This window comes from Lytechinus pictus, chromosome 12, assembly GCF_037042905.1.
Source record: "Lytechinus pictus isolate F3 Inbred chromosome 12, Lp3.0, whole genome shotgun sequence".
NCBI classification, from domain to species: domain Eukaryota; kingdom Metazoa; phylum Echinodermata; class Echinoidea; order Temnopleuroida; family Toxopneustidae; genus Lytechinus; species Lytechinus pictus.
In genome coordinates, this window is record NC_087256.1 from 19,462,839 (window position 1) to 19,477,848 (window position 15,010).

At 38.2% G+C, this 15,010-nt stretch overlaps 1 protein-coding gene across 2 annotated transcripts; it reads right to left on the reverse strand.

The window, feature by feature from the left end:
• Positions 1–1,302: 1,302 nt before the first annotated feature.
• Positions 1,303–14,001, reverse strand: LOC129273002 (protein deltex-like). Of its 2 annotated transcripts, none has more exons than XM_054910069.2 (4): positions 13,713–14,001; positions 7,923–8,544; positions 5,927–6,152; positions 1,303–3,636 (listed from the first exon to the last, which is right to left on the reverse strand). In XM_054910069.2, the coding sequence occupies exons 2-4, from the start codon at positions 8,528–8,530 to the stop codon at positions 3,367–3,369; spliced, it is 1,104 nt and encodes a 367-aa protein (XP_054766044.2). In that variant the 5' UTR covers positions 8,531–8,544; positions 13,713–14,001; the 3' UTR covers positions 1,303–3,366. The 2 variants fall into 2 exon arrangements, with proteins under 2 accessions (XP_054766044.2, XP_063963821.1); XM_064107751.1 differs by lacking the exon at positions 13,713–14,001 and adding an exon at positions 8,928–9,096.
• Positions 14,002–15,010: the final 1,009 nt, after the last annotated feature.

The following is a 15,010-nucleotide window of genomic DNA, read 5'->3' on the forward strand; positions in this document are numbered from 1 at the left end:
GTTTGGTATCACGATATAGAAGTACATGTATAAAGTATAGGCCTATATGCTTTTAAATTGATGACGGGTACAAGTACAATATCTACTCTCGAATCTGAACGTTCGAATCTGAATTTTTTCTATAACCATTTAGAAATTGGTTACACATCTTTATCAGTCTTATGTTTGAAATTCGACAACTCGAGTACCCCCTCTCTCTCACACACATGCGAACACATTTTCTTCTCTTGTCTCTGCCCCCCCCCTCCCCTTTACATATTTTTTTTGTGTGTTATTTCTTCAACCTCCTACTTTCAGGTTTTCTCACATTAAAAAAATATATTTCGCACTATATTCATTCCCTTAATTTCAACTTATTATTCTTCACCACACTATCTTTCCCTCCACCGGCCTTTCTCCCTTTCTCTAACCGTCTATCCCTTTCCCATTGGCTTAAAAAATCTCTTCCTCTCTATTTTTTCCCTTCACTTAACTTCTTCACCCATCCCTCTCTATCACACCCCCATGTTTCATCTTCCAAAAAGCTCGAAATCGATTTCACTTTCAAAGGCTTGTAAAAGATATCCGCCATTTTGATGGATCCATTCGGGGTCTATACCCCTTTCGATATTTCCTCCACTGGGCAATGAAGAGGAGTAATGGAGTCGAGTATTTATTTGCGGTCAGATTGCTGTAGGTTTCTGCCTTAAAGATAAGCATTCTCAGGCGACAGGTATGTCTTCAGTGCTAAATGATCGATACACGATATAGATCTCAAACATGAATGATTTTGTTTAAATCAAAGTTTAAAGGACCAAGCGACTTTCTCCCCAACTTGTCCCGAATCCATTACCTAAAAAAGAGACTACTTTCTAACCATCTACCTCAACGCCTGGCTATTCCTCTTAGTTTTCAGGAGCTGTAATATTAGACAAATTTGATCGAATTTTAGAAGAGACATTATGCGAAAATAAATTAAATGTATGGAAAAAATGTAATTAATTACGTAATTAATCAATTACCTTGTTATTGGGCCCAACTCTGAACAAACATTAATTTTTCTATTTTTTTTGCTTGAAAGATTAACATTTTTGTTGAGAATTTAAACATTTGTTTAAACTCTCATCTGAACTTCTTATAGTTAACCAAGTTGTATATGGTGTTTTAATTTCGTTGTACTAGGTATAATTATTTTTTATAGGAAACAAACAACTTTAATGTACTATGTAGGATTACATATTAAGTATAGTTAAATTGTGGATTGAAAATACGAGTCATTAATTCATTAGGCACCATGCTTCACAATTTACGATAAGACAGTAATGAATTTTATTACTCTTTTATTGTCGTCATGCATTTTCCTCTCACAAAATAGAGGATAATTAACACGGCAATCAAAAAAGCAAACTGTGAAAGAATATGATGTGATTTATATACATGTATATTCTGATTCCGTAGTATTAATACGGCTTACAGCACACACATTATACATATGCCTATTGATATTTGCAAAATAATGATGTGGTAAGGTAAGTATTTAATGTGTGTGAGGGTGTGTGCGTGTTTCCATGTACAGCAAGTCCATTTTCCAAGTTCATGCCAAGCAATGTTACTATGCTCCGAAAACAATTTTACGTAGGGCCTATTTTGACAAAAAATATCAATGTTAATTGAAGATTTGATGATTTCATTTGTTAAACATCGAATTATGTGAAAGAATACAGCCTAATTTATCACCAACCCATGATGACAAATTGTCGGCATGGCTAACAACCATGAAAATTAACGTATATCAAATTCATTCATATTTTACACTGTGATAAGAGCTTGTTCCCATAATGTCAAAGTAGGACATGCATGCTACCATGCATACGACTTAATACACCCGTTAAAACATTTTTTGGGCAAATTTGAACCCCTAGTTGGGGCATCATCTAGTAAGAATGACTATGACTTTAGCACCCCGAGAGAGTCAATAAATATTAGTCCAATTGACAAAATTATTATACAAAACGACAAAGTGTACTTTCCTAGTATAGTAGTACCAATCATTGTACTTTATCAACATGACCAATGTTCTTGAAAAGACGGTCATTCCTTTTTAATACAAGGGGTTTTCACCACATAATACTGGCTTTATAATTGTCGTCGGGAAAAGCTATTATCAGAGATTTGCCATTGAATTAATTGCCAGAATCGAGTTTCGAACTTATAAAAAAATAATATATCGTATTAACCAGTCTGTTGTAAACCATACCGAAAATCCAACCAAAATGTGCCCCAATAATTCCCGTATTGATCAAGTGATATCCACTAATGTCACAATCTTTTGATATCAACTTTTACGACAATTTTCGAAAGCTTTACTATCATTTTTAATAACCACAATAATCTGCACTAGCCTCGTGGATCCTGGCAAATGCGATTCCATATATTCTCATAGTACTCGATAATACATCTTACTTACCACAACACGTCTTACTCTCAAATAAATATTATTTACAATACTCATAGGTAATATATACAAACGTCACTGTATCCGTTGCATGTCTTGATGGGAAAATGTATAAACCCACAGCGCAAATAAAGCGTAATTTTCACTCCTTTTGGAGTATTTTGTTTCAGACATTGCATTACTCAAGTGTCTTCTGTTCACCGTATACGCATCTTTTTCAGTTTTGGGAACGAGAACAAGAGATCACTTCCAATTTTTACAATCCTTCTCGGCAATATCTCAATTGTGTATACAAACGTAAGATTGGTTTGACAAAGAATCTAGCTTGTTAGGTGCTGGATGACGATGTTTTTTTTCAGTGGGAATATCATTTTGTGATGTAGGTCTTATCAAATTGATAGCACATTTCAAAAGGATGTATTCAAATTATTCCATCCACATTAGTTATAGACAACCATAATGTACATTAAATTTCTGTTGTGTCATTAACCCGAGTACGAAATATGACAATAATGTTAATGACAATCATTGCCGAATACGTTAAAAGTCTAGAATAAAAACATTGGAGGAAGGATTATTTTCAGCGCTTTTCAGAGTTTTTTAATTAAGAAATATTGAGGATCGTGTTAAAAACAAAGTCATTGCCGAATATGTGTTTAAAGTATTTTATAACACTTTTATCCAATTTCAGAACTAGGGCAGTAGCTGGGAGTATCAGATCGAGACTAAAAAATTATTCACATGATCACATCAACTCTATATTGAGCTATATATATGATCGTCAACTGTATGGATGTATATCAGGGTCATTCGTTGTCGAAGAAAAGAAGCATTTAAAAGATATGGATTTGGTCACGTTCAAGTCTTTACAACGGCAAACAAGACATCTATCGTGATTTCTTTGCAAAAGTTCCAAAACCATACCACCCGCATCACTGCGGCGTGTTGGACTGATACTGTGTAGTGCTCTGGTGCATATAGTCCAACATGAGATCGGTAGTGGGTGTCGACTGTTGTTGTTGCTGCTGCTGTTGCTGCTGCTGAAGCACGTGTTGCTGCGACTGGTGGTGGGGCTGTAGAGGTTGCAGGGTTGTTGTATAGGAGTCGATGGAGCCGGAGCCGACCATCCCGCCGTTGGTAGCCTGTTCGTGGGTCATCTCCATTCCGGGTTGGTGAACACCACTGTAATCGTGCATTTTTGCCTGTGGTAAAAAAGAGAGAGAGAGAGAGAGAGAAGACAAATGAGAAGTTGATGATTATTTATAACACATCACTGTTATGACAAATGTACGCAATGCTAGTCTTGATCGGTCTTTGCACATGCAGCCATTTTCTTTTATAATATTTTTTTCATATCATTTACAGGGTCGTGTGGTCTAGTGGTCAGAACATTGGACTCATGATTGAAAGGTTGTGAGTTCAAATCCCAGCTCTGCCATTATCTCCCGAGAGTAATTTCTGTCCTCTATAACGGTCAGCCACTATAACTGATTAACCTAGACGTAAAAATGTTTCATATGTAATTGGTTATATACCAGCTTGGCGTTGATGCAGCAGGAAGCTGCTTTGCCAAGTTCCTACGGGAGTTACCTCAACAGAAACAGTAACAGTAATTTCAGAAAGGTTTATTGCCACAACTTTCGGGTATACTTCCACCAGAACTAATTTCCCAACGACGCTAATACTTCACGAGTCCTTACGAAAAAAAGCCACGCAAGTGGTGACGAAAAAGAAGCAAGTTCGTTTTCGAATGTAGCATGGTTTCTGTCCAAGTCGCAAACGAAAGTCTTGCAAAAAATAGAACCACTCAAATCATACTGAACAATTCTATACGCATTGGCAAACCTCAACCACAAAAATTTTTTAGACTATTTGAATATTGCTAAACGATGCAAAGCGCCGCTCAAGACCGGCCAGCAATTAAACACCTGACCAAAAAAAAAACTAAACTGATTGTTGACTCGCACCATTTTTCTTCTGCCGCCACGCGTTCCTCTACGTGTTTTCCTTTTGCCGTTGATACCCAATGACACAATCTCATGAAACAGTTCCAAAGGTAACCTTAATCTACAATCCTTCCACTGAAGAAGCTCTTCTACCGTATACTTCACCCTGTGTCTGGTATGGTCCATTGAAGAAGTCGAGGAAACTTCGGCGTTAGATGAGAGCATGACGTCTCCATGTGTGTCCATGTTGACTGATTTTCCAATTTGCTCACTGAAAACGATAATCAACACTCAGCGCCTAAATTATGTTGAAGGTTCTGTCAAAGATTATGCTCTCTTTCCTATTATTCAAAGCTCAGGATTCCTTCCCCGGAGACTTTTGCTCGCTCAAAACGATCAACACTCAATGATTCAATTCTGCGACAGGTTCAGTTTTGAAGAAACTTTTCCTTGTAATAAAGCTCTGGAGGCCTCCCTCGTCACAAAAAGGACAACATTGGCATTGCACATTCATGTTCACTCAAGCATACAAGAACAGATCACAATTGTGCACCAAATAGTGTCAGCATTTCTATTGTCCTAAATTTTAATAGTTCTTTTGTTATTTACACCAACGAGGCGTTACAAAGGATAATAAGAAATCACAAAAGACATTAAGCCATGGACCTAATTTTGGACCTTAAAAGCAAAGACCCGGATAGATGAAGAAAAGTTGCGTTATCACTGAAAATCATGACTTGTCTGTGATATCTTTATGATTTTGCCACAAGCCGGACATCTGTGGTCGCCGGCATTAGAAGGTAAAAACAACAATGGTTATTATAAATTTAAGGAGGCCTGTAATGATTGAGACAGTGTGCTGGTGCAGTAACTGATGACACGGGGATCATAACGACACTCTGACAGACCGACCCGTGACACATCGAAAACGTAAGAAAACTGGTCCTTATATAATATTTCACTTTTCATATAAAACATAAGGAAATTAAGAAAGATATACTGAGCCAAAATGATAGAATAACGACGGCCGGTACATAGATGATACCTGTAACAAGACGTGAAGAATTTCGTCAGTCATGCGTGTCGACATGGTCAACATCGACGACAATCTTTTTGGCGCTTGCGTGCAAAAAGAGGCCATGTCACGGATCACTTCTGGGACCACTTCAGGGCCCGGTTGTAGAGATAGTGATTTGGACGCTATCTTCTATTTTGATAGGCTATTGGGCATCGTTACCATGGTATAGTTACGATTGGATTGCAAAATAATTTGATAAATAACTCATATCATGTTATACTCTAAAACAAAGAAGTCAAAATGACTTGATAAAAGTCAGATATGTATTCCTATTGTCAGTTTGTTTTGGTGAATTCTGACTATTTCCTACATAGTCAACTTTGACTAAAACTCAGTCATCTTTTCGAAGAAAATAGAATGAAATATGACTAAACATAAGAATTGCACCATCTGACTACTAATCTAGTCATTTTGACTAGCTTATTCTTAAAGTTCAATAAATGAACGTGTAAATGAAATATAAAATACCTTTTCGCGTGCCCAGATGAATCCCCTGGCCCTCGCCCAGTGATAGTACGCCCCTCCAGCCGTCGGCAACCGTGTCGTCATCGTCAGCGTCTCTTCGAGGTCGTTGATGTACTCGATGGCGAAGCGAAGAGCCTGGATCTTCGACATCTTCTTTCCCGGTTGCTTGCGATGGGCTAACTTGATCCGTAGCGTCTCGAAAGCGTTGTTCATGTCGCGCATGCGTGATCTGGATCGGTGCAATCAATATGAAAAACAGAAAATACAATGGTATCACTTTTGTTCAAGATAAAAATTCATGAAATTTGTATCGTTATCACATTTTTATCATTTTTTTTCTACAGGAGTCAGTTCTTAAACATTATAAATATCTGTAAGGCATTAAGATACGTCACTCCGATGTGATAAGCGCTATAAAAGGGTTGATTATCATAACTTTACGAGCGAGCGTAGCAAGCGAGGGAAATAAACGAATGAATGAAGTGCAATTTCATGATCAAACTACACTTCAGGCCAAAGATATCTGGTAAAATGTTTTTAATCACCCTATCTGCCAAAGGTTTGTTATCAATTTGTCTAGTGCCAATTCGTCCAATTACCAACTCTTCTACTATCATTTGGTCTACCATCAGCCCGTCTACTATCCACATGGTCTAACTGCCATTTCGTCCACTCACAATTTCGTCTAATAAACAGTTGGTCTAATAGACATTTAGTCCACATAACATTTGGTCTAATTGGACCAAGTGTTAATTGGGCGAAATGAATGAAAATGAAATGGATATTAGACCAACTGGTTATGAGACGAAACGTTATAGACGAACTGGTGATTAGACGATGTAATGATTGAACCAAATGGTTGTTACACGAAATGTTGATGGACCGAATGGCATTGAGGTAGACCATGTGATGAGTTGACGAAATGGCAATAGACGAATTGGCAATATATACTCTAGCATTTAGTCACATTTGCAATCAAAAACTCATTTGTTTTTTACTAAAAATGAAGTGATCGAGTGAGAGACGAATAGAATATCATCTCCATATGATTCGTCTCTTGAATAAAAAATATTAATTTTGTAAAGCACGTCTCCATTTAACTATATTTATGATCAGCTATCCTGCTACCAAAATGTTAATGATATTCGACATCAATATTTATTTGAATAAAAAGTGCCAAAATCTTCCTGAATTTAAATTTACGAGAGAGCGTATATACTACAGCTATATAGTTTTATTTTGTGAAGGGGGGGGGGGGGCCTGATCAAAGAAGAATGTTTTTGTCATTTATTACAATTTATGACAAAACAACCATGGTGACATAATCCACATTGCAAGTCAAATTGTGGATAGTCTCGTTGAATAACGACATCCTTAATTGTTGATTAAAACGATTAAGATCGCATGAAGGGGCTCCCAACTATAATTAGGCGCGAGTTTCAAATTGGTGTCTACTGAATAGCTTCGAGATAATATCAAAACGCTTCCATTAAAAGATTTGCTGATATGGACCAAAGTAACAAGGCAGAAGGCACGGATAGAAGACAGGAGAGGGGCTGACAGGCGACTGTCTATGTTTAAAATATCGATCTTCAAATGTGAAAGAGTTTTGACATGAAGGTGAACCGTTATGGATAATCTCTGTGTTATTTTTGAACGATAAGCCATTAATATTCTGGGGAAATGGGAAAATGTAATGACAACAATTCACATAATAATGCTAGAACTAAATTAGATTTTCGGCTACCCTTTTGAATTTGTCTTGTCCAGCTCGGTTATCGTGGATATATTTTGCCAATTTCAAATAGTTTAATGTCATCCAAGAAATTCATACAATTCGGTAGAGTTCATAAGAATAATGATTTTTTATTTATTTTTAATATTACTATTTAAAAAGAGTAATTATTGATGATAAATATGACATTATGCTATACTGAAAGCGCCTTTTAGTGGGAGATTTTATCCTCATAAAGGTATGAATGTAAGTTATATCAAATACCTTTCTCTGTCGCTGGCAGTCTTCCTCTGGAGCAATTCCCTTGTCTTCTCCTCCTCTGATGCGAACTCGTCAGGGCTACCAACGGGAATGCACCCGGTCTCGTTAAGCTCCCCGCCTGATGAGATGCCTCCATTAGCAGACGATGCAGTGAGCATCTCCGAAATATTATGGCCTGTATTTCCCGCCATTGAGTCGTGGAGGGTGACGATGCCGCCGCGGGAGTAGGGTTGATGATGAAGATCGTGATGCTGCCCGATAGATGCGGCTGACGAAGGGCTGAGTTGCCGGTGGTGGCGATGTTGCTGCTGTTGCTGCTGCTGTTGATACCCATGGCAGTTCTCGTATTGCATCTGCTGATGGTGATGGTGGTGGAGATGGTGGTTGGAATACTGTTGTTGATGGTGTTGCTGCTGTTGTTGTTGTTGCGGTGGTTGCGGAGGGCTTGTATCGCCTGTAGGGCAGAGTTGTGAGCTGACTACAGGTGTTGCGGGACATTCAGTCTCCGAAATGCCATTCAGCTGATCTTCGCCCAGAGGACTTTGCTGTAAGGCAGCATCATCATCGTCTTGCTCCTGCTTTAGCAACATTGTCTCCTCCATGGTAATCATATAGCTTGATCAACCTGTTGGGATATGGTTGGAATTAACAACAGCAATAATACTAGAATTAATAATTCTCTACATCATCACACAATGATTTTTTTTGGTCACCCTAAAGGAGACGAGACTGAATTGAAATTAGTTTTAAATCACAAATGCTTTCATATATTTGTCGGTGTATTATGATGGTGTTTGGAGTCTCCTACAGCCCCCTCCCCTTCCACCCCCTCTCTCCAGCCTTCTCTGTCTGTTTCATAAAAACACAACATGTACGACATCTAAAGCAAAACATAATCCTCCATAAACTATCGAGTGTCTAGCGGATCCAAAATAACAACAAAAACAAATAAACAAAGCAAAATAATCGAAATTCCTCAAGCCATGATTATTTAGAATACATCCTTACGTGAATAAACCTTACTGCAAACGGCAAAGGAAATGGTTACGATGACTTTCTACTACAATACCTCCTCCAGCGATTTTTCATTTCTGAATCAGTCCATTACTCCCACCCTAAGAAAGTATCCATCCCATCCGCCTTCCACTAAATGGATATATTCGAATAACGCAAACCTAGCATGTACTTTTTTCTTCTTTATATACATATATATTTTTATTTTAATACCACTTCTTTTTCTGCTCCCTGACCTTGATTTTTAGCTCGGAGGGAAATTCGAAAAGATACGAGGCAAGCGAGGATGCATCGCCAGTCAATCTCCCAAACTTGAAATAGAGAGCGCGCATCACCTCGTCAAATTATACGGCGATTAGATGACGAAAATGCCCTACAATGCCCGCGGTCAAAATCATATTTTTGCGAGCGATGTCTGCTAGCCCTTGAGGCCTGCTTCAAAGTCACTGCACTATTTTGTTTTAAAAATTGCGCAAGTCGATATAACGAACATCAATCTGCGTCTGAGTTCGTTTTTTTCTTTCATTTATATTGTTTCGCCAATGAGAAAGTTTACTTTTATAAGTTCGTTTTTATGCACAGTCTTGTTCTTTCAGTCGGCAGGTAGCTGAATAGTTGAGTGGTTCGAATTAATTGATTATTGAAATCAGATTTTAATACATATTTGTTTTGATTTTTAGGTATAACCTTAACATTATTATTTAATGATTTTTCTTGTTTCAAATTACATTGTATTATAGAATAAAGGGTCAGAAAAGGCATGTTTTCTTGCTGTCCCTTCCATACTATTGATCCAATATTCAATATTTTGTTCTTTTTGTGAATTTAACTCTTGGTAAAATGTTGACAAATGGTATTTATTTTAATTTAATGGTATCTGTTACCTGATAACACGCTATATTCATTGTAGGGCATACACTATTTAACTATTACAGAAGAATAGGGAAGGAAATAGCCCGACTGATATACCCTGTCGCTCCACCCCAGAATTAAAATAAAACACATAAAGGGGAGGATATCAAAGCCTAAAATGTTGATCAAGCTCTTGAAATGTGGTCTAGAGAACATTGAAATTATATTTGAGCCCCTCAATCAGATTATTAATATTCCGAGCGGAGGAGGGGATGGGGGTGGCGCAGGACGGCCGTCGCTGTGATTCCCCCCCCCCCCCACTATTGGTTAAAAATAAACATGAGAATATCGAGAGGGGAAAGAGGTGAAAAGTAATGAAAAGAAAAGGATGTAGCCTATGAACCCATATTATTTTCCCAGTTTTTTTTATCCTCATACATACCCCCTATCCAAAAGCCCCGGCACACCGCACCTGTGTTTATATGGGTAAAAAAAAGCTGTGACTCTCTAACGTTCGTGGGGAGGGGGAGGGGGTATTGAGTATTTTTTTTTTATTGTAGATGATTACGATTGGTGGTGCGGGCATAAACAATCAGGGTTTAGGAGTGGAAACTATCTGATTTTCACATTGATTCGAAATCATATCGAGAAAAGTGCATTTGATATCTTTAACGTTGTAAGCGAGTGTTCATGGCATGAGGCATAGCCTCAATGGACATGGGGCCATGCCCATTGAGGCTACACCCCGTGATTGTGCCCCATTCGCTTTTGTGCCCCCCCCCCCCCACGTTCAGGTGACCAATTAAAACATGGAGTAATAATATGCGCCGCGTTTTAATCAAACACCTCCATGCACTAATTCGGCTTGCAAGAATTCGGACTCGAATTACCCATCCCGCCCAACCAATTTATTTTGTTTATTTCACATTGGGAGCTCGACATCAGATAGTGTTTCCATTATCGGTTATCCTCCTTCGGTTTGTTATTTGAACCGATAACGTATATTGCGTAATCTAGCGGTTAATTGTGTAAAGAGAATTCGATTTCATTTACTGTAGTCTGTAAACACAGGCATTGTTTTGCCATTTGTTTCACCACCCCACCCCTTTCAACAAGACACCTTCAATTAGTTATAAGAGTTTTATTGGACTCTTTCTACAAAACCAAGAAATGGGGGCTGAAGGATGAAAGCAAAAGTTTGCAAAGTCATTTGAATATTTATTTTCTTTTTTCCGGAAAATATTTTAGGGCGGTTTTTTCTTCTTTCAGCCACATACAATAATAACAAATATATATTTTCAAATTGGTGCACCCAGAATAGCAAACGTAATTGAGTATAAAATATAATTCATATACAATACATGGATAAAAATCTTCTATATTGATATTTCTTTAGGCCAATATCTATATGAGAAATAGTGAAACCATTATTATTTCAAAATGAAAAAAGTCACGTAATTGGTAATCTCATTTGCATAAAATTTGATTTTGATAATGTATTCTATTGTAATTGACATCACAGTGAAAAGCCTCTTCAATAATTTGGCATGGGAAACTCAGTATTAAAGACAGGCCATGTATGTACATTACTGATGTTTTATTTGAAGAAAAAAAAACAAGAACTTTGTTTTTATATGATATTCTTTAGGGTCCCGTAACACAAAGTTTAGAGATTGATCGTAAGCTTGATTTTTACGATTGATTGTACATTGTAGTCAATACAATCAATCGTAAAGATATTCTTCTATACGATGATGGTTAAGCTGTGTGTTACAGGCCCCTGATCATGGTTCCTACTAAGAAGTATCTAATACCCTTTTTACACACGCTAAAATTTCCTTAACCCCGTACTATAGGTGGGGTTAAATTGCCATTTAGCCCCACCTATAGTACGGGGTTAAGCTTAGCCCACTTTCTTTTTACACAGCACTTTTGCAAAGTGGGCTAACCACACCTTTAGTACGGGATTATTTGGCCCTGCAAAAAAGCAGGGTTATCCCAGCAATTGCGGTGCTAAGAGCGATAGTACGGGGTTAAGATCGCTAGTGTAAAACGAAAGTGGGCTAAGCTTAACCCCGTACTATAGGTGGGGCTAAATGGCAATTTGGCCCCACCTATAGTATAGTCTGCAGGCACAGACCCTCATTGGAACTTTGATCAACAAGTGTGCCTCCACGCAAAGACTAGCACATACAAAACTTGCTGTTCCAATACAGGACCTTCAGTACACAAGGCATGAGTAGGCTCCACATTCAGACCCTTAACTCGAGCGAAGGGTTTGCCCAGCAGACTACCTATAGTACGGGGTTAAGGAAATTGTAGCGTGTGTAAAAAGGTACGAGTGAAGTACTTGTACTACGAATGATCGAAAAAAACCACTAGTCCGGGGTTAGCGATTTTCGTGTGTGAAAAGCAAGCATTCCTTATCCGGGGTTAGCAATAACAAATTTGGAATGTGTAAAAAGGAAAAAAAATTGTACGGGGTTAAGGATAATACGGGGTTAGCGATAGTCCGGGGCTAAGAAAATCCTGTGTAAAAAGGGTATAAGAAGAAGAAAAGGAAGAAGAGGGAGGAGGAGGAGGAGAAGGAGAAGAGGAAGAAGAGGAAGGAGGAGGAGGAAGAGAAGAAAAAGGAGAAGAAGAAGAAGAAGAAGAAGACAAAAAAAACTTGGCACACACTTTTGAGATATCTGTAACTGAAAAATAACAATTTGATTAATCTCTTGGGGAGATCAATAGTAACATATTGTAGTATTATGTCATAAAAATAAGGAAAGTTTTACTGGTCTCTTTATTTTACACTTAAAAAAAATGAAATTGAAGCTTTAAATAATGATTCTAGGGTGCATTTTTCAGGGCTTCATTTCTACAATATATCACAGGCATGGGTGACAAAAGAACTTTGCAGCTCAGACTTATAATACTCAAATCAGTGTTAACTAACAAATAACTTTAAAGGGTGTAATTCTCAAAACTATATAGCAATTTCCTAATTACCAAACAGACGAGGAGCTCATAGCTCGCCCATGATGACAGTAAGATAAGATGTGAGATAACAGTCGAATTAGAGGCACGCGATAGTGGAACGCACCAAGGCCGACTGGTTTATTTGGTATAAAGCGGTAGGTCATCGGCGGAATGGATGCCCTCAACTCACCGGTCTAGTCCTTGTGATTGGCCTCACCTGCGTGCGACAGTTAGATCATCTTATCAAGAATCCTTTGTCTCCTCTTACCATCCAAAACATTACATTCATCTTTTTCTTTTTTTAACTGATTTATTTTGACCTATAAACGGTTAACATTATTCATTGTCTCTTCTTACTCCCTTACTGCACCCATATCCATCAACGTGTATTTTCATTTCCAAAGTCAAATTTATCGCATGCACTGCATGATTGACGTCATTTTGGCGCCAGATTGTTCAAAGTTTAACTCAGATTTTCGGTTGAAACCACACAGTTCTGCCTCAAATTGTCATAGATTGATCCATTATCATAATTATAGGCCTAGTTGCTGTCATTTGACTCTTTAAGGAAACAAATTCGAATGTTTATCTAATCAAGACTTTTTAAAGAACATTAATATGCTCGAGCATCTTTATACGCAACTCTTTCGAGCTGAAAGGAATTCTGGACAGTTTATAACTATATATTTTTATTATAATAACTGTTATTGATCATGATGGTGCTTGCAATGATACGAGTTACATCCAGCAAAACTTTACTGAGGAATACATTGTACCAATAATGAAGAATAAATAAAAAAAATCACGATCATTTAGAAATCGTATTATCCCAAGCCAAGATTTGAGGTAAAAACAAACAAACAACCAACCAAATAATCAAACAAACAAGAAAATGTATGCACTCATATGTCAAAGTTTAGTATAACGGTGTTAGATAATGACAAAGTATATTATACTTACTTTTAAAGATCAATTTAACACCTTCAGCAAACAATTACAACTGATGGTTTGAGCTATCTACCCTGGATGACACAGCTATTGAAGAAATGTTTGTCGTCTGCTGACCTTGGCGGCCACGAAGCCTCTCCCTTCAGCGTTAGAACTAAGCAGCGATTAATTTCCTTGCGACCAGTAGGCCTTCTCGTTTTGCCTCCCACAACTGAGCCGGGTTGAAGTTTCGACGAGGTGCAAAATGTCCTCCAGTAAAGGATGCGATGCGAAAGATGGATGAAGTTATGTAACAAAGAGCGCGGTTGCAAGGGGAGAAGTTGAGACGCAGAGCAAATATGAGAGATCAAAAGTTGGGGAAAGGACTCCAAGGCCACGCCCTTTCTTCTTTCTTCCAACCAATGAGGCGCAAGAGTGATAATGATTGACATGCAGCGCGACGCTTTGTCGCGGAAAGAGTTCGTCGCCGAGATTATGAGGATTTTGTGTTCCATAGGTGTTTGTACTGGTGATGATGCCTACCTCCTGATATAGCCGTCGCATTCATTTCCATTACCGATTGTGAATTCCCGCCATCGTTATTATTGATCAATAATCTCACCAAAGTCACCATCACTATCATCATCGTCACTATCATCATAGTTGAAATCTTCACCATTATCACCATTTTAATCGTCGTCGTCGTCATCATCATCACCTCCACCACCACCACCATCATCATCGAAATTTTCAACATCATCATTGCCGTCATCATCGTTATCATCATCATAATCATCACCATCATCATCATCATAATTATCATCATCATCATCATCATCGTCATCATCATCATCCTCCTCATCACAAATCATCACCATCAACATGTATATCGTCTTCATCCTTTTCCAATCACTCCTACTTCTTCACCGTTTCCTTCTTTCTTCTTCCTCATCTTTATACGCATCACCATTCTAGTGTAACACCCCCCCCCTTTCGCCCTCTTCCACAAACTCATCCTTCTCATTCTCATCCCATGAGAGTAATAGACCCACACGGATTTGAACAAATTGCAAATAATCAACCAAAAGGACTTTGTCAGTTTTGTAGTTACCTGTGCAATAAACATAACGGTTTTAATCCGAATGGCTACAAAACGCTTCATACACTTACTACTCCCAAATGAAAAGCTATAAGGTAGAGGAGGAGGATGGCGAGGAGGGGGATCGATCGGTATAGGAGGGAGTGGGCACTGGATTATCTCGCCTTTCAATCTCATTGGGGAGATGGATAATAGTTCCCGAGGCTGCGCGCTCTTGTAAGAAAAGCTGTAA

Bases quoted from the DNA above. Each gene is read 5' to 3' on its own strand.
- LOC129273002 (XM_054910069.2), bottom strand. From the start codon at position 8,530: ATGATTACCATGGAGGAGACAATGTTGCTAAAGCAGGAGCAAGACGAT. The intron at 6,153-7,922 runs GTATTTGATATA...GCACCGATCCAG, and splicing joins ACTGCCAGCGACAGAGAAAG to ATCACGCATGCGCGACATGA. The intron at 3,637-5,926 runs GTATTTTATATT...TTTTTACCACAG, and splicing joins TCATCTGGGCACGCGAAAAG to GCAAAAATGCACGATTACAG.